The sequence below is a fragment of the Podarcis cretensis genome (genome assembly GCF_951804945.1).
Source record: "Podarcis cretensis genome assembly, chromosome: 1".
Taxonomy (NCBI): Eukaryota; Metazoa; Chordata; class Lepidosauria; order Squamata; family Lacertidae; genus Podarcis; species Podarcis cretensis.
In genome coordinates this window covers 7,057,400-7,080,358 of record NC_137170.1, presented here as the reverse complement: position 1 = coordinate 7,080,358, position 22,959 = coordinate 7,057,400, and the positions used below count along the sequence as shown (strand labels likewise).

General features: G+C 46.3%; 1 protein-coding gene and 1 long non-coding RNA gene across 2 annotated transcripts in view; one reads left to right on the top strand and one right to left on the bottom strand.

Moving 5' to 3' along the window:
* Window positions 1-22,959, top strand: part of LOC307208899 — a 133,375-nt gene that overhangs the window by 91,912 nt on the left and 18,504 nt on the right. The gene's annotated exons all lie outside the window — the stretch shown is intronic.
* Window positions 17,985-22,959, bottom strand: part of EXOC5 (exocyst complex component 5) — a 34,820-nt gene continuing 29,845 nt past the window's right edge. Inside the window, exons 17-18 of the mRNA XM_079992781.1 lie at window positions 19,194-19,409; window positions 17,985-18,521 (exon numbers count right to left, since the gene is read on the bottom strand). Coding sequence (XP_079848907.1) covers window positions 18,333-18,521; window positions 19,194-19,409 — 405 coding nt within the window. The 3' untranslated portion in view covers window positions 17,985-18,332. The remainder of the gene's footprint in view (window positions 18,522-19,193; window positions 19,410-22,959) is intronic.

Here is a 22,959-nt window from a genome sequence, read left to right as displayed (position 1 = left end):
CACATTTTTTTGCCATGCATTACAGCAAAAAAAGCTTTCCAGAATCTCCTCCTGTGCTGAAACAAAGGAGCCCCTAGACAGAAAGAGAAACCCAGTCCCCTGTCCTTTAAAACAAGAGGGAAAAGAAGGTAAAGGTACAAAGAAATGAAAGGGGGGGGGGGAAATCCCATCAACACCTAACCTTTTAATCTGATTATTGCAACAACATGTTAATTTATTTATTTTTTTGAGGGAGGGGGAGAAGTTTGGCAGTTGGTTAAATTGCTAACACCGTTGTGAATGGCAGACGCAACAGGTCGCTTCATTGAATGCCTGCAGCCGCTCCTGGCGGAGAAATTCCAAATTTGGACTTAATTAATATTCCTAGCCCTGGTTTCCATAGTTTCTTTTTAAACACGAGTACCAGCAGAACCTTGGCAGCAACTTTGCCCATATTCTCAATAATAACACCCCTCTGGCTGTCAATATATATAAAAGGGCAAACATTTTTTGCATACCTAGAACAGCCTGTCTTTTAACACCACCCCCCTCAAATCTTTTGTTTCACCCCTGCTGCCTCAACTCCCCCCCCCTCAAGAGAGGGGGGGCAGCGGCAAAGTTTTTTTTGTAGGGTTTCATGATTATCATTTTTTTAATAACAGGTTTATTTATTTATTTATTTATGGTTTGCCCAGCTTAATCAGTTTAACTCTTTCCTGGCTTGTGTTATGCAAATGCATGCATGCACACACACACACACACACACACACAAACGTGCTTTTTTCTATAAAAAAAATGTTTAGGGGTATTCTCAATTTCCTACTCATATTGAAATATTGCCCCTCAGTGAGGCCAAATTTTGATTCACAAAATGGTTAGCGGTATGTGTACCCCTGCGTCCCCCCAGAAAAAAAGATAGATGATGATAGATAGATAGATAGATAGATAGATAGATAGATAGATAGATGATAGATGATAGATAGATAGATGATAGATAGATAGATAGATAGATAGATAGATAGATAGATGACAGATAAACACACACACACACACACGTGCACACTTCTTCTTTCATATCTGAAACTGCATTGTTGTTTCAGAGAATAAACTTTTTAAAAAGTCATTGCAAATGGAGTATTCAGGCCTAGTTTCAACAAGCTACATCGGGGTAGGCAACCTAAGGCCCGTGGGCCGGATGCAGCCCAATTGCCTTCTCAATCCGGCTCATTTTGCAACTCGTCCCAGCAACTTGTCTAAACTAAGGCATCCCTGAGTCTGCCATTCTCACCCTGAGATTTCCCTCTTTCCTCTGCAGGGGAAAGAGAATAAGAATAAACCTTCACCTCGTGCCCTACCAATGCAATCCAACACAGAAAGAGGCCTCACTCAGACCTACAGTGATTGTTAGAAGGACCAAACCGCACCTGGCTGCCTCCGGGCAATGAACAGGTGAGCAGAGTCTCAAGGTGGGGCAGGCACACCTGTGCGGTGAACCTGTAATTGCTGCCAGCCGTGTGAACAGGCAGGTTGAGCTGGAGAGAATCAAAACGTGAGCAGGGGGGCTCCCAGGCTGCCTCAAAAACTGCCAGTCTCTTATTCAAAGTAGCCACACAATGGCTTTAACCCTGTGATTTGATTCAACCTTCTCCCGAGTGAAAAATAAAACAAACGGCATAATAATCATTTGGGATGGGCTGTGCCTTTTGCTGATAGTGCTATGATAGTGCTTGAGACTGACTCAGAAACTCCAGTGGGTGCAGGACGCCGCAGCGAGACTCTTTATGGGGTCCTCGCTGCGGGATCACATTCACCCAGTGCTATACCAGCTGCACTGGCTCCCGGTGGAGGACAGGATCAGGTTTAAGGTGCTGGTTTTAACCTTTAAAGCCCTATATGGCCTAGAACTCTAGAGAGTCCCATGGACTGCAAGAAGATCAAACCTCTCCATTCTGAAGGAAATCAGCCCTGAGTGCTCACTGGAAGGACAGATCCTGAAGCTGAGGCTCCAATACTTTGGCCACCTCATGAGAAGAGAAGACTCCCTGGAAAAGACCCTGATGTTGGGAAAGATAGAGGGCACAAGGAGAAGGGGATGACAGAGGACAAGATGGTTGGACAGTGTTCTCGAAGCTACCAGCATGAGTTTGACCAAACTGCGGGAGGCAGTGGAAGACAGGAGTGCCTGGCGTGCTCTGGTCCAGGGGGTCACGAAGAGTCGGACACGACTAAACGACTAAACAACAACACTTCCAGGTAAATGGCTAAAGAATGGCAGCCTAGGGTTACCATTTGGTGAAAATAATAATAATAATAATAATAATAATAATAATAATAATAATAATAATAATTTATTTATACCCCAACCATCTGGCTGGGTTTCCCCAGCCACTCTGGGCGGCTTCCAACAGAATATTAAAATACAATAGTCTATTAAACATTAAAAGCTTCCCTAAACAGGGCTGCCTTCAGATGTCTTCTAAAAGTCTGGTAGTTGTTTTTCTTTTTGACATCTGGTGGGAGGGCGTTCCATAAGGCGGGCGCCACTACCAAGAAGGCCCTCTGCCTGGTTCCCTGTAACTTGGCTTCTCGCAGCGAGGGAACCACCAGAAGGCCATCAGACAGAGTTAACAGCCATATTTCCACAATCAAGGCCAGCAGGACATAGTTGAAATCCCCTGAGAAGCATGAGGTTGCCAGAGGAACAGAAATGCCCTTCCATGGCATCCATTGTGTGCAATGTCACGCCCCCTCCCCAATGCCGCCATTTTGTGACTGGCGCCCACAACACTCTCTCAAATTTTGATATGTGCTCACTGGTCCAAAATGGTTGGCAAGCCCTGGGTTCCGGGGTGTCATGACTTTCTGGGCCTTGGTGGCTAGCACCAAAACAACTGGTAGGGTCAGAGATCCACTGATTGCAGGCTAAATAGTATTGCTACAGACCCCAAATCTCAATAGATTTCCACAAGGGCAGCTTCTTACCAAGAGAGAGGGAAAGTGTTACAAAGATTGGGTATTCTGATTTGCATAAAACTTTCAGGTGTTAATTCATATGTAGGGGGCAAATTTGGGAACAAATGCTACAATTTAAATTGAAGTGCAAACACAGGGACAACCCAGTGAAATGGGCGGTGTGCAAGTAATAAAATCTTCTTCTTCTTCTTCTTCTTCTTCTTCTTCTTCTTCTTCTTCTTCTTCTTCTTCTTCTTCTTCTTCTTCTTCTTCCTCTTCTTCTTCTTCTTCTTCTTCTTCTTCTTCTTCTTCTTCTTCTTCTCACCTTTGTGGAGACGGGCCTCTGCTCCCCATCTTTAAACTGGATACCTGTAAAAATAGGCCACGCGGCCACCACAACTTCCACCCTGCCTGAACTTCAGGCAAACTCAGAAGCTAAATCTACTCCATGTTTCCTTAAATTCAGGCGGAGGGGCCCATATTCGGGATATTATTTATTCTTTCTTTTCCATAATAGAAAAAAGCAAGCAGGTTCAGAAAGATAATTCGCCTCAGCTAAGCTAAGTCTTTAATTTTTGTCTCAATGGGGTTCTTATTTCACACTGGATGTAGCAGGTGGTAGCAATATCAGGCTACCGGTCCTCTCTGAGTTGCTTCCTGCCCACCCTTTTTTTTGCACAGAATTGTTCCAAACACATTGCACTATCTTTTGCCCAATGAAGTCTTCAAGAACGGGCTAGAGGAGGCTCTGGTGATTTGTGTTTGTATGGCTATAGTCTCTCTCTCTCTCTCTCACACACACACACACATACACACAGCCTCATACGCAACATTTTGCAGTGGAGTGTTGTGGTATAATTGTTTCTGACAGATTTATATTTTTAAAAAGAAACATGCTGTCCCTTTCTCACTGTGGATGATAATAGCTCCCAGCCAAGGAACTAACTAGGAGAAAAGACAGGCTCACCAGGAAAATGAAGGTGAAAAAGAAAAAGACAAGAAGGGGAAAAGCAGAAAAAAGGAGAAGAGGGGGAGACCGCAAATTTCCACTTAATAAATACGATCAGTGCATGGCCGACGTGGGGAGCCTCTCTATGACTCCCTTCATTCATGCTGCTGTAGTTCAGTAACATCTGGAAGGCTGAAGATTCCCCATACAGTGGTGCCTCGGGTTACAAACACTTCAGGTTACAGACGCTTCAGGTTACAGACTCCGCTAACCCGAAAGTAGTACCTCGGGTGAATAACTTTACCTCAGGATGAGAACAGAAATTGCGAGCCAGTGGCGCAGCGGCAGTGAGAGGCCCCATTAACTAAAGTGGTACCTCAGGTTAAGAACAGTTTCAGGTTAAGAACGGACCTCCAGAACGAATTAAGTTCTTAACCCAAGGTACCACTGGACCTGGTTTAAGGGGATGCCACTTCTCGCAGCATGTGCCGCCCGAGGCAGTTGCTTCCCCTTGCCAAATAGTAGGGCTGGTCCTCCTCTTCTCTTTCAAACAATAGCATAATAAATAAACTATCATCATCATCATCATCATCATCATCATCATCATCATTACCCCACCTATCTGGCTGGGTTTCCCCAGCCACTCTGGGCAGCTTCCAACAAAAGATTAAAAATGCATTAAAACATCAGTCATTAAAAACATCCCTAAACAGGGCTGCCTTCAGATGTCTTCTAAACAACAGATAGTTGTTTATTTCTTTGACATCTGATGGGAGAGTATTCCACAGGGTGGGCGACACTACTGAGATTGCCTGGTTCCCTGTATCTTCACTTCTCATGGTGAGGGAACCGCCAGAAGGCCCTCGGCGCTGGACCTCAGTGTCTGGGCTGAACAATGGGGGTGGAGATTCTCCTTCAGGTATACAGTGGTACCTCAGGTTACAGGCACTTCAGGTTACAGACGCTTCAGGTTTCAGACTCCGCAAACCCAGAAATAGTCCCTCGGGTTAAGAACTTTGCTTCAGGATGAGAACAGAAATGGTGCGGCGGCAGTGGGAGGCCCCATTAGCTAAAGTGGTGCTTCAGGTTAAGAACAGTTTCAGGTTAAGAACGGACCTCCAGAACGAATTAAGTTCTTAACCCATGGTACCACTGCACTGGCCTTGGTTACGAACTTAATTCAGCAAACTTTTTCAGCAGGGGGCCGGTCCACTGTCCCTCAGACCTTATGGGGGGCCGGACTATATTTTGAAGAAAAAATGAACAAATTCCTATGCCCCACAAATAACCCAGAGATGCATTTTAAATAAAAGGACACATTCTACTCATGTAAAAACACGCTGATTCCTGGACCGTCCCCGGGTAGGATTGAGAAGGTGATTGGGCCGGATCCGGCCCCCGAGCCTTAGTTTGCCTACCCATTGTTTAGGGATCTGTTGTTTCAACCCAAATGGAAGATGAGCATCATCTGCTTCTTTCCTCCCTGCCCTCCCTCCCTCATTGTAGGAAAACTTCCACTCATTAAATGTTTTTGAAAAGTTCGTCTTCGTCATGCATTCCCCCCCCCCAATTTGCTTTGTTTCTGCCCCCTCCCCTCCCCGGCCCCCCTCGGCAGAACACAGCAATATAAATACTGCTAACGCTGTGGAAATGAATTATTGACAATTTTAATACATGTTGCACAGTACATATTAATATAGAAAAATACATGTTATCAGCACTGTACTGTTGACTGTCTACTAATCCATTCCACCTGCTCAAATATTAGTGCAAATAATTATATATTTGTAATGCATCATTGCTGTCTAGTTGGAATCCATGCCGGCGGAATAAACGTCTCTTTGGAGACGCTGTTTGCCATCATGGGGACAATGCACCATATTCACACTCAAATTGACTTTGGATAGATAAGTAAGGAGATTGAGCAACCTTCAAAAAATCCACTTGTCTGAGACTTAGCTAGTTATTTTAATGAATTGTTTACAGTCAAATGAATGTTACCACCACACACAAAATGGGGGGGGGGGAATGTCACCTTTCATATGGACAGCCAAATGTGATGGCTTCTCTCAAAATACTCAACAGAGGCCTTGCGAATGATGACCAGAGTTCAAAGTCCAGCGATACTTGTGCAGGCAAGTCTGCTCACATGCCAGAATGTTAGGTTTGCACATTTAGAATGAATTAAAGTGCTCTGCCTCTCTTTACTTCTTTTTTTTAAAAAAAAAACAACAGAATTTTTGCAGTTTGGAAAGTGAGAGGGAAATGGCCAGTCCACCGTCCCTCAGACCTTGTGGGGGGCCGGACTATATTTTGGGAAGAAAAAATAAAATGAATGAATTCCTATGCCCCGCAAATAACCCAGAGATGAATTTTAAATAAAAGCACACCTTCTATTCATGTAAAAACACCAGGCAGGCCCCACAAACAACCCAGAGATGCATTTTAAATAAAAGCACACATTCTACTCATGTAAAAACACGCTGATTCCCGGACCGTCCGTGGGCCGGATTGAGAAGGCGATTGAGCTGGATCTGGCCCCCGGGCCTTAGCTTGCCTACCCATGACTTAAGGGAATAAGAATAAGAACAAGAATAGTTACAACAACAGCTTACAACAAAATATTAAAAATACAAGAAAACATCAAACATTAAAAACTTCCCTAAACAGGGCTGCCTTCAGATGTCTTCTAAAAGTCAGATAGCTGTTTATTTCCTTGACATCTGATGGGAGGGTGTTCCACAGGGCGGGCGCCACCACCGAGAAGGCCCTCTGCCTGGTTCCCTGTAACCTCACTTCTCGCAGTGAAAGAACCACCAGAAGGCCCTCAGAGCTGGACCTCAGTGTCTGGACTGAACAATGGAGGTGGAGACACTCCTTCAGGTATACTGGGCTGAGGCCATTTACTGTTTAGTATTATATTCTAATGGATTGTTGAATATTGCTTTATTGTTAAAGTTATTGTGACTTTTTCTGTACTGGATCAGATTGTTATTTAGGTGTGTGATCTTTGCTGTCTATTTCGTTGTTTCTTCGGCTTGTAAAAACCGCGTTGGTATAGTAATATAGGAAGGCGGAATACAAATTAAAAGTGAAATGAAAATTTAAAATGTTTAATGTTTTATTATGTTTTTACATATGTTGGAATCCACCCAGAGTGGGTGGAGGAACCCAGACAGATGAGTGGGGTACAAATATAATAATAATAATAATAATAATAATAATAATAATAATAATAATAATAGAATTTATTTATTTATTTATTTTTACCCCTGACCATTAGGTCCAGTCGTGGACGACTGGGGTTGTGACGCTCATCTCGCTTTACTGGCCGAGGGAACCAGCATACAGCTTCCGGGTCATGTGGACAGCAGGACTAAGCCGCTTCTGGCGAACCAGAGCAGCGCACGGAAACGCCGTTTACCTTCCTGCCAGAGCGGTATCTATTTATCTACTTGCACTCTGACGTGCTTTCAAACTGCTAGGTTGGCAGGAGCAGGGACCGAGCAACGGGAGCTCACCCCGTCGCAGGGATTCGAACCGCCGACCTTCTGATCGGCAAGTCCTAGGCTCTGTGGTTTAACCCACAGCGTCACCCGCGTCCCTAATAATAGAATAGGATATCCCTATTTTCATTGGAGAAATATTGGAGGGTATGGGATGGAGGAACCGAGGCAGATGGGTGGGGTACAAATAGAATAATAATAATAATAATAATAATAATAATAATAATAATAATAATAATAATAAATAATAGAATAGGATGTCCCTATTTTCATTGGAGAAATGTTGGAGGGTATGCTCTTTTTATATTATTACATTATGGGATGAGGCAGCTTCTTATGTTTGGTTGAAGCTTGAGCAATGCTGAAACTCGCAAAGCAATTTGTGTGCTCCCCCCCCCCTCCACATTCTGAGCTCACCCCAGGACTGTGGAAATTTGTATGTTTGTGTTTTCAGGGCTTCAAAAGAGCTTCCCAAGTGTTTCCGCTGCTCTTAAAATGTTACGGCTGCCTTCACCATTTATGACTCCCCATCAGCTTGTTTCTAAGCATTTAAATATCTTTCTTTTCTACAATCCTCCTCCAGGTTCCCTTTTCACAATATGCACACTTCTTCTTCTTCTTTCCCCCCTCCCAAGTTGCGCGGATGGAGTTGTAACTACTCTGCCTTCCCCCCTTTCATTATCGTCACCCCTTCGGCTGGAAAGCAAAACGGAATACAAAACGCCAAGTTGTGTTAAAAAATTATAGGACTTGTAAATTGGGTGGGGAGGGGGAAAACACATCTGTTATTTTCTGCCCTATTGGCAATTTCCTATTTTAACCAATTGGAGGGCGTATAATTACACCCGCCCCCCTCTCAAGACCTCGCTTGATTGCTGCTCATTAAATGCCAACGTTAGAAGAGGGAGCCGTGGAAAGGCAGCACTTTTAACTCATTACCTGAAAATAAAAAAGGCATTTTTGAAATTTAGTTGTGGATAGTACTTAAAATTATATTGAGGTGCGACTGGAAAATATTTTCCCAAATTGCATGCCGTAATAGCTATAATACTTTGAAATGCACAGCGAGTTTAAATTCCCCCCTCCCCAGTGCAAATTTTGTTCTTCAAATTACTTTTGTGTTTTGCTTGAGTGGGGAGGGGATATTCCACCAGCGAGCTCTCTTGGGCCCCACTGGTGGGAAAACATAGACTGTACATGAAAACGCATAAGCACATAAGAAGGGCATGCTGGATCAATGGCCCGTCTCGTCCAGCAGCCCGTTCTTCATAGCTGTCAACTGTCCCTTATTTGGCGGGAAACTTCCTTATCTCAGCACCGTTTCCCACTGCTGTCCCTTATTGATGATGTCCCTTAAATTTCCCGGGTTTCAAATTTCCCGGCCAGGGAGGAGGGAAGCTCTAACTGTGTTGCTTGGCGGCCCGGTCCGCCCCCCCCCCTCCGGCCTCCTCTCAAAAGCCTCGGCCCCCGGGAGCCCTCCCTGCTGGGACTGGCGGGAGCCTCGGGCCCTTCCGCCGCCATCATCCTCGCAGCGGCTGAACTGAGCGTCTCTGCCTGGGGCCTCCCCTCTGCCAACCGCCGCCACTCCCACTAGGCCGTACTGCGGCTGCGCTGCCGAAGGACCCGGATGAGATGAGCAGCCTGGCACTGCCCATGAATTGCTGAGGAGCCTTGAGAGGAGAGCGAGGGCAACCATAGAGAAAGCAGTTCAGAGAGAGGAGGAGGAGGAGGAGGCGGAGGCGCAGGCAGGTGTTCCAAGGGCTACAAGGGAAGGACCGCAAGCGCTTCTCCCATAGATTTGTAGTGGTAGACTAGCATAGATGGTCTGATCTGTGGGTTTACTTTGGGCGCTATTTCCCCCCCCCCCTTCCTCCCGCCCCGCCTGATGGAACTGAGAGCTGCAGATGGAGCACAAGAGAAAAGATACAGAACTGCAGCAGCATCTTCGTAGCTTGGACTTCGTTTTGCGCGAAAAGTGGTTGCTGCTTGTAGTTATTTAATTGCAGCGTTTCATCAGCTGGTGTCTTGAGCAGCAACCTCTGGAAACGAAGGGCTAAAAACCGGCGCTGCTCTCCAAAATTATCTGGTCCCTTTTAACTTCGTATTTCAGCTGGTTGACTAAAATCCCTTATTTTGGCTGCTGATCCCTTATTTTCGAGGCTGATGGTCCCTTATTTTCAAATCTGTAACTTGACAGCTATGCCGTTCTTGCAGTTGCTGCCCACATGCCTGTGGGAAACCGACAAGCAGGACATGAGCATGAGAGCGCCATCTCCCCTCCTGTGGCCTCCAGGAACTGGGATTCAAAAGCATGGCCACCTCTGACTGCGGAGGCAGCAGGTTAAGGAAGGCTAAGGAATAGTCAAAGGTGCCCAGTTTGGTCATCTTGGTTCTGAGAATCTCAACTCTGGCACTCCCACCTTGACGTTAGCCGAAGTTTGTTTTGTAGGATTGTGGGCCAGCTTGTTCTTTCCAACGATGTGCTCTTCCAAGCCAGCATGTTCTCACTCCTCAACGACATCTAGGTAAAAGGTAAAAAGGTAAAGGACCCCTGGACGGTTAAGTTCAGTCAAAGATGACTTTGGGGTTGCGGCGCTCATCTCGCTTTCAAGCCGAGGGAGCCGGTGTTTGTCCACAGACAGCTTTCCTGGTCATGTGGCCAGTAGGACTAAGCTGCTTCTGGTGCAACAGGACACCGTGACGGAAGCCAGAGCACACGGAAACACCGTTTACTTTCCCGCTGCAGTGATACCTATTTATCTACTTGTGCTGGCGTGCTTTCGGAGTACTAGGTTGGCAGGAGCTGGGATAGAGCAACAGGAGCTCACTCCGTCACAGGGATTCGAACCGCCGACCTTCTGATCGGCAAGCCCAAGAGGCTTGGTGGTTTAGACCACAGTGCCATCCGCGTCCCTTCAACGACATCTACACTGACTTGGTCATGGCCGCAGAGTGGAAGATGGAAGGATCTCCAAGAATGTGCTCTACGGAGGCACCAGGCCTCTCCCCAAAGCAATGCTGAGCTACAAAGATGTCTGCAAACGGGAAATAATAATAATAATAATAATAATAATAATAATAATAAATTTTATTTATATCCCGCCCTCCCCAGCCGAAGCCGGGCTCAGGGCGGCTAACAATAATCAAATAATCAAACAATCAAACAATCAAATAATCACACATTCTAAAAATATTTCATTATAAAAATTAATTAAAATCAAATTAATGGCAACCGATTAAGCAAAATTCTGTGCAGGTTGCCAGAGGAGGGAGTCAAGCTGCGCCCTGACCAAAGGCCTGGTGGAACAACTCTGTCTTGCAGGCCCTGCGGAAAGATGTCAGGTCCCGCAGGGCCCTAGTCTCTTGTGACAGAGCGTTCCACCAGATTGGAGCCGCAGCCAAGAAGGCCCTGGCTCTAGTTGAGGCCAGCCTAACCTCCCTGTGGCCCGGGACCTCCAAGATGTTTTTGTTTGAAGACCGTAAGGTCCTCCGTGGGATATACCAGGAGAGATGGTCCCATAGGTACGAGGGTCCTAAGCCATATAGGGCTTTGAAGGTTAAAACCAGCACCTTAAACCTGATCCTGTACTCCACCGGGAGCCAGTGCAGCTGGTATAGGACCGGGTGAATGTGATCTTGCAGCAAAGACCCCGTAAGGAGTCTCACTGCAGCATTCTGCACCCACATGAAGGCTGGCAACATGAACCCTGCTGTGTAGGAATCCCTTGCAGACGACCGCAGTGCCTGGAGATGGACAGTCAAGTCGTGCATCTACAGCAGTGACCAGAGGAGGAATGACCGCTGGGAGGAGAGCAGAGAGAAGAAACTCTTTAGTGCATCTGCAGCAGCCCAACAGGACACCTTCATCTGCCCAAGCTGCAACAAAGCATGTCTCTCCCGTATCAGTCTCTACAGCCACAGCAGGCGTTGCAACCTTCCAACCGTTTGACTTCACCCCCAAAGGCGCACTCCTCCATTGTTTCCTGAGACAGACGGATGCCAACCATTTGTTCTTTCCTGAGTGCAACATATCACACCAAGTCAGACAGTTGCCTCTGAAGACGGTTCGGAAACTTCAGAATGGATAGGTTTGATCTTCTTGCAGTCCTTGCACCAGGCAAAAATGTGTTTTTTCAAACCTTTGGCTGATCCTGTTTACATCCTATGCCCTTTTGAAATGTGGGGTTTTGTTGCGAGGGGTATTGGGTTGTCGTTTTTATTTGTATTAGGTATTTTGTGGTTTTATAACTTTATTTTATTCTGTGAACTGCCCTGAGATGGTAATAGTAATAGTAATAGTAATAGTAATAGTAATAGTAATAGTAATAGTAATAGTACAGTCATACCTCGAGTTTTGATGCTTTTGAATTATGGTGCTGGTGGAGACTCTTGAGAGTCCCATGGACCACAACCCACCAACCTTTTTAGACAGGGGCACTCCTGGCTCGTTTACCACTCTCAGTCCTTGTGTTGTTGTATTTTACTTGTGTAAATAAGTAAAGATGGTGCACTGCAGATGGTGACAGCAGTCACAAAATTAAAAGATGCCTGCTCCTTGGGTGACAGCAAACCTAGACAGCATCTTAAAAAGCAGAGACATCACCTTGCCAACAAAGGTCCGTATAGTTCAAGCTATGGTTTTCCCAGTAGTGATGTATGGAAGTGAGAGCTGGACCATAAAGAAGGCTGATCACCGAAGAATTGATGCTTTTGAATTCTGGTGCTGGAGGAGACTCTTGAGAGTCCCATGGACTGCAAGAAGATCAAACCTCTCCATTCGGAAGGAAATCAGCCCTGAGTGCTCACTGGAAGGACAGATCCTGAAGCTGAGGCTCCAAGACTTTGGCCACCTCATGAGAAGAGAAGACTCCCTGGAAAAGACCCTGATGCTGGGAAAGATGGAGGGCACAAGGAGAAGGGGACAACAGAGGACGAGATGGTTGGACAGTGTTCTCGAAGCTACCAGCATGAGTTTGACCAAACTGCGGGAGGCAGTGGAAGACAGGAGTGCCTGGCGTGCTCTGGTCCATGGGGTCACGAAGAGTCGGACATGACTAAATGACTAAACAACAAAAACCTCAAGTTGCGTTTGCTTCACATTGCGTTTTTTCAAGTGTTTACTTTCGGGTTGGCCACTTTGCGCATGCGCAGGAGCGATCTGTGGGCTTCACGCATGCGCAGGAGTGCTCTATCACGTCACGCGCAGAAGCGGCACTCTACTTACGGACTTTCCAGGGTGCGAATGGCACCCTGAATGGATCACCTCCGTAAGTAGAGGTACGGCTGTAATAGTAATAATTGTTCCATCTAACCCAGCGCTGGATGCACTGATTTATAGTGGTTCTCCAAAATTTAAATGGGAAGTCTCTTTAGCCCTGCCAAAGTTGCTGGATTTGCAAGCTAGAGTTTGGTCCTGGGCATTCTGCAGGCAAAAAGCACTTTCCCTCATTGCTCAGGGACAGAGCAATGGCTTTGCATACAGAAAACCGCAGGCTCAGTCCTCAGCATCTGCTGGTAGGACCAGCAAAGACTCCCAGTCTGAAACCCTGATGAGCTGCTGCCAGTCAAAGTAGGCAATTGAGTTCAATAGCTCATTGGTCCGATTTGGTGGAAGGGACGCAGGTGGTGCTGTGGGTTAAACCACAGAGCCTATGGCTTGCCGATCAGAAGGTTGGCGGTTCCAATCCGTGCGATGGGGTGAGCTCCCGTTGCTCGGTCCCTGCTCCTGCCAACCAAGCAGTTCTGGTTCTCCAGAAGCGGCTTAGTCCTGCTGGCCACATGACCCGGAAGCTGTACGCCAGCTCCCTCGGCCAATAAAGCGAGATGAGCGCCGCAACCCCAGAGTCATCCGTGATTGGACCTAACGGTCAGGGGTCCCTTTACCTTTTGCCTTTCCTCATCTGATGCCCTCCAGACATTGCCTGACTACAGTTCCCATCAGTCCAAACTGGCGCAGCTGTGTTGGCAGAGGGGAGCTGAAGCCCAAGGTACCTGGAGGGGGTCAGATTGGAGTAAACTGGTTCAAAAGGAGGCACTGCAAAGGGGAAAGGACCCCATGCCATCTTTGCAGGACCTGACGTGATGCACCCCCAAGTTTCAGGGCTGCTCACAATAACACCCCCAAATGGTACCGCAGCAAACGGCCTTGAAGAGTAAGTTCTGGTGGCAGCAAGTTCTGGCTTCTCTCAATTTTCAACCCGGAAATCATCGGCTTTCTGCAGGCAGGAATGATTGCAGGTGGGGATATTGAACAAAAACAAGTGAACAGAACAGAACCCCAGAATGGAGAAGGCTGGTGCAGCGATGGCTGTGTGACTGAGTTTAAAGGAACCATCCACAACTTCCTCCGTTAGTATTGATGTTTGTGGCCAAGCCGAGTAAAGGGACATCTGTAACAGCATTAGAACTTTATTTTAAAAGTGTGTGTGTGTGTGTGTGTGTGTGTGTACAACCATAGGAAGTTTTGAAGTACGTTTCTGATGCGATTTGCAGACATACGATGATGCCAAACGCTTCTTGCTTGCCATTCTGAAATCTTTCACAAATGGACTAAATCCCCTCTTTTTTGCAGAATGATTTGTAATACTGGTGAGTAGAACCACTGCTTTTTTTAAAAAAACAACAACACACCAGCAATGCTGGCACTTGAGATTCAGAGGTATCAGAGAGGTATGTTTGGAATCCACATCACAGCTCGCAAAAATGGCAGCTGTACAGCTAGCGCCTTCCTTCTCCGGTGTCCACCGAACGCTTTGTGCCTCTGCCATGGCCAGCGAAGAGAGCGATGCAAGGGAACAAAGCAGGCGTTTTCCCAGAATGCTTTGGGAAAGCTTGGCATGGCTCTCCCTCGCTCCTTTATCACAATAATACTGAGCTTGTATGTATGTATTCACCCCCCCAAAAAAAACCCATAAAAAACTACAGCACTATAAATCAGGCAGTACTTATTGGGCCCGGAGACCTTCAAAAAGGTTTGCAGGAAGATCCTTGCGGCTTGAAGTGTTAAGTGCAGGCCTGAGAGAAAAGACCTTTTGTAAGATGCACTAAAAAACACAGGCCAGTCATCTCCTTGGGGGTGAGCCAAGAGGGATTGTTTGGTCCCAATAGTACAACCGGTGTGCATCTTTGCCACGACAAACTGCCCTCACGTGCCTACGCTGTGACTCAAAATGTTTTATTTGTATTTTACCCAGCCTCAAGGCATGCAGGAAATCACAGGTATGCCCAGCCCCAGCTGCTGCCCCCCCCGCCTCATCTCATTTGCCCCACAGAAAGGAGAAGGGATCCAGTTCTAAACCAGAGGGAGCGAGAGGTGATCGAGAGATGCTCCTTGGCATACTAAAACTGCCTTGCTGGCAACTCTTTATAAAGATGCACATGTACCAAATTAGGAAACTTCCCTAAAGTACCGTACTTTTCGCTCCATAAGATGCACTTTTTTCTTCCTAGAAAGCAAGGGGAAATGCTGTGCATCTTATGGAGCGAATGTGTGGTCCCTGGAGCCGAATTGCCCAGGGGCAAAAAGCAGATCATGCTTTGGGGGTGGGGGGGTGGGGAGAGGGACATGGGTGTTGAAATGAAGCCGCTGATCGACAAGCGATCGGAAGTGAGATAAGGGATGCTAGCGATAAAGGAGGCTGCCTGGGAGGTAAAAGCCCATGGATCCTCAGGATTTTTGCATTGAGTCACCCCAAATTCACCATCAGATCACATAGCTTGTCCATGACTACAGTCTGCACCAAAATAAATAAATGCATCCACTGTTTCGTGGGGCTGCAGTGGTGCAAAAACATGGTTACAAAGCACGGATCCACATGGATTCTCAGGATTTTTGCATTGGGCTACCCCAAAAGGTAAAGGTAAAGGTAAAGGTACCCCTGCCCGTACGGGCCAGTCTTGACAGACTCTGGGGTTGTGCGCCCATCTCACTTAAGAGGCCAGGGGCCAGCGCTGTCCGGAGACGCTTCCGGGTCACGTGGCCAGCGTGACATCGCTGCTCTGGCGAGCCAGAGCCGCACACGGAAACGCCGTTTACCTTCCCGCTGGTAAGCGGTCCCTATTTATCTACTTGCACCCGGAGGTGCTTTCGAACTGCTAGGTTGGCAGGCGCTGGGACCGAGCAGCGGGAGCGCACCCCGCCGCAGGGATTCGAACTGCCGACCTTTCGATCGTCAAGTCCTAGGCGCTGAGGCTTTAACCCACAGCGCCACCTGCGTCCCAAACTCACCGTCAAATCACATGTCTATTGGAACAGCATGAACCACAAAAATCATACATCCACTGTTTCATTTAGAATAATTTTTTTTCTTGTTTTCCTCCTCTAAAAACTAGGTGCGTCTTATGGTCAGGTGTGTCTTATGGCGCGAAAAATACGTTATTTCTGACAGCTGTTTTCTGATTAAAGCAGAAACAGAAAAGTTCCATGCCACTTCTGAGAAAGGGAAGGAGTTAAAACTTTGCCTGTGAATGTATGGGTTGTATTAAGCTCATTGGATTTGGCTCAGAGTTTGTGTATACGTGATTCTAGAGTTAATAAAATGAAGACTGCGTGTTGTCTTGCTACGTTCTGAACATGGGTCTTATGAATGAGTAAAAGAGGCCCTGTTAACAGTTTCATGGGGCTCTTAGATCTCACCAGAACTAAGTCAAAGTGTAGTCAGGTGTTTTCCCTTAGGAGCATTGTGAAAATTGTGAGGATACTACACAGATTTAAGTCAGTTGCTGGAGGGTTCAGCACCGCTCTCCATCTAGACACACTGCTAACGTGTGTGTCACGATTCTTTTAACAACCACGTAACATGCACAAGTCGTCTGTGCAAAGCTTTCCCCATCATGGCATCCGCAAGGAAGGGAAAAGGTTCAGCTGCTGAACTTCAGTGCATCAAGCAGCTGTCAAAGCTTCAGGAACACTTTGTGGGATGTATTTCATTGATACAGTCAAATGCAACATTCCTTATTTCCCTAGAGTGGGTTGTTGATCTTTTGCTGCCATGCTGCTCTCCTGCAGCCATTTTGTTATCTTAATGTAGTTTTGCTGTCTGCCGGCTCTCAGCCAGCAGCACATGAGTTCAGTCCCCATATGAGACAAACTCAGACTTTGTTATGTAATTATTAAGTAAAGCCTGCCTTTCAGGGATCAAACCGTGAACTGAAATGTGAGTAAACGTTTTGTTACTTTACTCAGAAACGCTTGTCTTTATTCTTTTGAGGGGAATTAACGGGGACACCAGGAAATAATCTTAACTAAGAGATTCAAATGAATCTGCAAACTAACTTCCACCTATATTGAAGGGAATCTGCTCTGCTACATCACTTACTAGTGTGAGTGAAGGACGGATAATACTTATCCAATACAGTGGTACCTCAGGTTACATACGCTTCAAGTTACATATGCTTCAGGTTACAGACTCCGCTAACCCAGAAATAGTGCTTCAGGTTAAGAACTTTGCTTCATGATCAGAACAGAAATTGTGCTCCGGCGGTGTGGTGGCAGCGGGAGGCCCCATTAGCTAAAGTGGTGCTTCAGGTTAAGAACAGTTTCAGGTTAAGAACGGACCTCCGGAACGAATTAACCCAAGGTACCACTGTATATCCTTTCCTACTGTCTTTAACATTCCCACACTCTTCCAGGGGGGAAAGGGGGGTGGGGCAACCCCGCAAGCTGTCACCACAGGTACACTAAGGCTCATCACTGTTTCATCAGGATCATGCTACAGAGATGTGCACAAGCCCATCAGCGGAAGGAAAAGGAGGCAGCAAGACGGGGGTCGCTGGTGGCTACTGGGAGCTAGGAAAGGCATGGCGAGTGTCAGGGAATTGCCATCGGCTCAGGGGCGAGAGGGGAAAAGCCGGATGGATTACAGAGAGCCCCCAAAGATCGTGGGAAGCAGCACCTCCTCAGCGGAGGAGAGTAACCACGCCTCCAGTGGAGAGGAGCTTCAGGGCTCGGAGGAGGCGAGGCGTTGCCAGGACACCTTGCCTGAGCAAAGCCGGGAGGAGAGAGGTCCTCCGTTACCCACGCCCTCCCTGCGCAGTAGGCTTCCGCACCGAGAGGGGAGGCGCAGATTGGGCATCAAGAAACTACTCTGCTGGGGAAGGTTTAAGGACTGCCCACTCACAGATTCTGCCAGTGAATGAGCCAGCCATGGGTGAGTGGCGCTCTGCACAGAGAAAGTTTATTTTGGCATCAAAAGCAAGGCTTCACAGCCGAGCCGGAAGGCATTTGCCTACTTGCTCTTGAGCAACCCCTTGGTACCCTAACAGCGAGAAAGGAAATGGAAAAGAGAAAGGAAGAGCAAGGAGACTTGTTCAGATGAACAGAGATGCCAGCCGTAGAATGAGAGCTCTGCCTCAGGAACATCATTTAACTCTGCAGGGGGAGATGATTCCTGATGCTTTCCCAAGTTTCCTCATGCAAAACTTTAGATCTGTGGCGGGTGTCATTTTGAGAGAGCACAAAGCGGTTTTAAGGAACGCCCATCTACAAAAAGCTTCTGTTCCCTTCTCTCCACTGCGTAACCGTAAGGTGTTAGGTTGCAGCGTGGGCAAAAGAATCCACTTTGGATGCTCTGAAATACAAATCATTCTTTTTGAACCAGTGCTGAAAATGTATTTATTTGTTTTTATTTATTTAATTCATTCAGAAGACAGCAAGTCAGAAAGACTGGCCACGTGGCGTTCCGATGAACAGGCAATAGGAAGTGCTTTTGCAGAATCTAAATTTCTGGAGGCTGTTTATTTTACACGGAAGAAGAAAGAGGACAAATGGAAAGGACCAGTTTAAGTTACTCCTGGACATTTTTCTACCAAGAGCTCTCTCTCTCTCTCTCTCTCTCTCTCTCTCTCTCGCCCCCTCCCGCCCCCTCCCGCCCTCAGAAAAAGCCGCCACTATGCTCTCTAGGAGGCCAGGTCCCAGCAAACACTTCGGTTTTGCTTCTTCTGCGCTCTCAGCTGAAGTGGCGGCCGAGGCGAGCGGATCTGTAGTCAAGGCGGAGCTGTACAAAGGAATGGAGGATGTTCTTGTCCAGAATAGCAAGTTGCTCTCCTGAGCAGACCTGCTTCAAGTTATCCGGAGCGACAACAAGGAGGTTGCAAAGGGAGTGGAGCGTGTCAAAAAGCTGCAGTACCAGTGCAATCTGTAGCAATGGGGGGGAAAGCAAAGCAAGATGAATTTAAATACCCAACGGTGCTTTTCAGATACACCACAGGCCTAGAGTTTATAGTGGTAACTCGGTTTTCAAACGCCTCCGTTGTCAAACGTTTAGGAACTCAGACTTCGAAAACCCGGAAGTAAATGACTTGGTTTTTGAACGCATCTCAGAAGTCAAACAGGAAACACGGCTTCCGATTTGAGTTTTCCGTATTGAACAGGCATAGGCAAACTAAGCCCTCCAGATGTTTTGGGACTACAACTCCCATCATCCCTAGCTAACAGGCCCAGTAGTCAGGGAGGTGGGAGTTGTAGTCTCAAAACATCTGGAGGGCCAAGTCTGGTATCAAGGCTTCCATTTTGAGGCTTCCGCTTTCAGTTTTTGAACGTTTCAGAACTTGAACGGACTTCCGGAACGGATTACATTCGAAAACCGAGGTACCACTGTATTAGCAAAACATTATTTGCATAATGCACCCAATGCACAGATATTTTTCTCACCTTTGTTCATAAACGCAACAAACCTTTGAGGCTGACACTTTGACTATTCCCATTTTACAGATAGGTAAATCCCATTTTAGCATTAGGCCACCCAGTCAAATACAAGGACAAGGTGCTGCATCTCAAATTGCATCAGGCATGCCTTTTGGCCACGTACCTTGAACTCTTTGGCACATTTCCGGTATTCAGCCACATCGCAGATTGCCAACATGCCACCCATGCAGCTGTAGGAATATTGTTGCAGGTGCTCATAGATGAGTCGGTGGAAGCGAACTCCAAACTCCGTCAGAACACCGTCCACGTTCTTGCCATCCATAGAATTCCTGATCTTTTCCACTTGCTTTCTGACATAGATGCAGACTTTGGCACAGGCCTGGAAAGTAAGCAGGAAAGTTAGGAGGAGAGAAAGAAAAGGGCTCTGTCGATCGGCTAATGGCGGATTCCCTCCAAGCTCCGGAGGGAATCGGCTCTGCTGCAGACTTGTCTCACCGCGACGGCGACGCGGGGACCCTTTGAAACCGCAGGCGCGGAAGCCTGCGGACTTGGTGACTCGGTGGGCACCTCAAGCGCCCCCCCGACCCACGAAGAGCCTTTTTAAAGGCTACGGAGAGGGTACGGAGAGTGGCGTGGTGCTGTGAGTAGACCGCTACTGCAGTGGAGCGAAGCCGCGAGCCATGGCCGGAGAGCGCTGACTTTTCCCCCTGAAATTTGGACTTGAAATAACCCGTGAGTAGAATGGAATTTGGACTTTAAAATTTTTACCTTTAAATCCGGTACGACCGGGGGATGTGCTAAAGGAAGTCCGCACCCCCTCTATTTACAAAAGATTTAAAGCAAGGATCGGAGAACTAAGGTGGAGAGATCTTTTTTTTTCCGGTACGAGTTAAAAGACATTAATTCCATGAATTTGACAGAAGAAGATTTGTGCTGGAGAGTAAGAGTCGAACTTTAGAAGCTTTTGTCTAACCCCCCCCCCCCCCGCCGACCCGGGAGTGCCCCTGTGTGTGAGCTAGAGGAAAAGGAACAAGGAGTTTGACAGCTGTCAAAGGAGCTGTCAAACGGGCAGTTAAAGTTAAAAACTTTTATTGTTTAACATCTCTCTGGACTAAATTTGCTATATTTGAATTAAAGTGCTTGGGAACAAAGTAGTTACAAATAACAAAGCAACAGATTGTTGGGAAAGGACTATTAAGTAACTAGAATCCCCCTAGGGGAAACTTTGAAACATTACAATGGCTACAGATGGAAAATTACAGGCAGAGATAGAAAGAATGTTTCTTCTTGTGGGAATACTGCAAGAGCAAAGCATGGCTATGAACAAACAACTTATAACCTTGAACTCTAAAACAAGCAACCCTGCTGAATGCATAAAGGATCTGACTGAAACAAATCTGCAGCTGAACCAGAGGAGACTTTTTTGGAACTGGAGGAGAGGGAAGAAGGAGTTAAGAAACTACAGGAGAGTACCAATCTGAAACCTACACTGCTAGAACATAAAGAAGAAGATCTTGGGATTACCAATCTGCGAAAGATACGAAAGTGGAAAGAGGAAGCCCATGGAACACTTGGAATACTGGAACTTAAAAGAAACAAGAAATATGATTGGGGCTTCCTCTTTGAGTATGGGAGATCAGTTGGCTTGTTGCAGCAGCTGTTACCAAGTATTTTGGATGGAAGAAAATTTGATGAGACTGTGCCAGAGCTCCTTCGAGAACTGAGGACCAACAAAGAGGGCTACCAACAAAACCGGCAGAGAGAGACTGACAGAGATTTGAAGGCCTCTGATGTGAGGAATCCAGGCTAAGAACTGTTTTGTGGACATCTATTTGTGAAGGGACAGAAACCGGGGTAGGGAGGGAGGGGAGAACAGAATTTTAAAACTTTTATGATTTTTGTGTTTGGCTATTATGAACTACATTCAATATAAAAAGGGGGAAATTCGTGGAAGGGAATTTGGGTCGACCTTAGAAAAGGATTTAATATTTATAAGAAAATTGGACAAGTAAAATTTGGCCAAGTAATAAGAATTAATTTTAAAAATAACAATAATATGTTAAAGAAGAGAGATAAGAACCTGCTGAGCTAATTATTGGATTTGGGATGTATGAAGGGGGGGGTGGGGGGAAGTCAGGGAGTGGGGTTAATTAAGTAAGGTTATGAAATTATACATGTTTTGTTTTTGTTTTCATCTGTGTGTGTTTTTAAAATGTGAAAACCCAATAAAAATTACTTTAAAAAAAGAAAGAAAAGGGCTCTGTCAGGCTTGACAGCCACTCGGGGTGGAAATTGTGGGGCGTGTGTTGGGTTTCTGAACTGACGGACTGGGGAAAGGTGACATCTCACATATTGTGGTCATACAACATTTTTCAACTGAATAAAGAACGGACACTTCACTCTTTCGCAAACTTCTCAGCTGCCCTCTTGGAAGAAAATGAGTTCAATACTTTTAGATGGCATTCCCAGGATGTGAAACTCCCAGGAACTGCAACAAAATACAGGTTGCATTCTTGTGCCCACTTATCTGAGAGTAAACCCCATTTAACTCAATGGGATTCACTCATAAGGAAAAATTTCTAGAATTGGCTTGTAATCCCTGCTTATCACTATATTACACTTGTTTAAAGTGAAAAAAATATTGGTGATGTGGCAGTTATTTGAAGTGACTAAAGTACAAGAATCATACTTGTGATTTAATCATTTTTTCCAGTCTGTCTGACAAGTAGTTCTGTGTAATCCAGAAGTTTGCGTGCAGAGAGAGATGCTGATGCAACAAAACGTTTCACTACATCTATTTCATACCTCTTATTTTAAAAAGCATTCAAATACAGTAGTGCCTCGCAAGACGAAATTAATCTGTTCCGTGAGGCTCTTTGTATAGCGGTTTTTTCGTCTTGCAAAGCAAGCCCATTGACGGCTTAGCGGATTAGCGCTATCAGCGGTTTAGCGGCTTTTAGCGGAGCAGCTGATAAGCAGCTTAGCGGCTTAGGGAAAGGGGGGGGAGGAAAAAAACCCACAGGAACTCGCAAGACATTTTCGTCTTGCGAAGCAAGCCCATAGGGAAATTCGTTTTGCGAAGCGCCTCCAAAACGGAAAACCCTTTCGTCTAGCGGGTTTTCCGTCTTGCGAGGCGTTCGTCTTGCGGGGCACCACTGTATCCCAGTGGAAGTATCTGAAAGTAAATTCCACTGATGTTACTCAAACAGTAATATTAAGTAAGCCGCAGTAGTGGTCTTGATGTGCACCCATCTCTCTCTCTCATGCACTCACACTTCAGATAAATAAACAGAATAACAGAATTGTAGAACTGGGAGGGACGCTAAGAGTCATCTAGCCCAACCCCTGCAATGCGGGAATATCAACTGAAGCATCCCTGACAGACGGCCAGCCAACCTCTGCTTAGAAACCTCCAAGGAAGGAGAGTCCACCGCCTCCTGAGGGACACCGTTCCACTGTCAAACAGCTCTTACTATCAGAAAGTTTGTCCTGATGTCTAGTCAGAATCTCTCGTAACTTGAATCCATGTGCTACAATTATCCCAATACTTTGGCTGCTACCAAAGCCAGTCAAGGTTCTGGAGTTATACTGTCCTTATACAGTGGTACCTCGGGTTAAGTACTTAATTCGTTCCAGAGGTCCGTTCTTAACCTGAAAATGTTCTTAACCTGAAGCACCACTTTAGCTAATGGGGCCTCCTGCTGCTGCTGTGCCGCCGCTGCGCGATTTCTGTTCTCATCCTGAAGCAAAGTTCTTAACCCGAGGTAATATTTCTGAGTTAGCGGAGTCTGTAACATGAAGCGTATGTAACCTGAAGCGTATGTAACCCAAGGTACCACTGTATTATGTAATGCCTTCAAATGTGGTCGCAAAAGGAGACCTGGGAGAAGAGAGGGTTGAAGAAGACTGGAAGAAATTCAAGATTTATT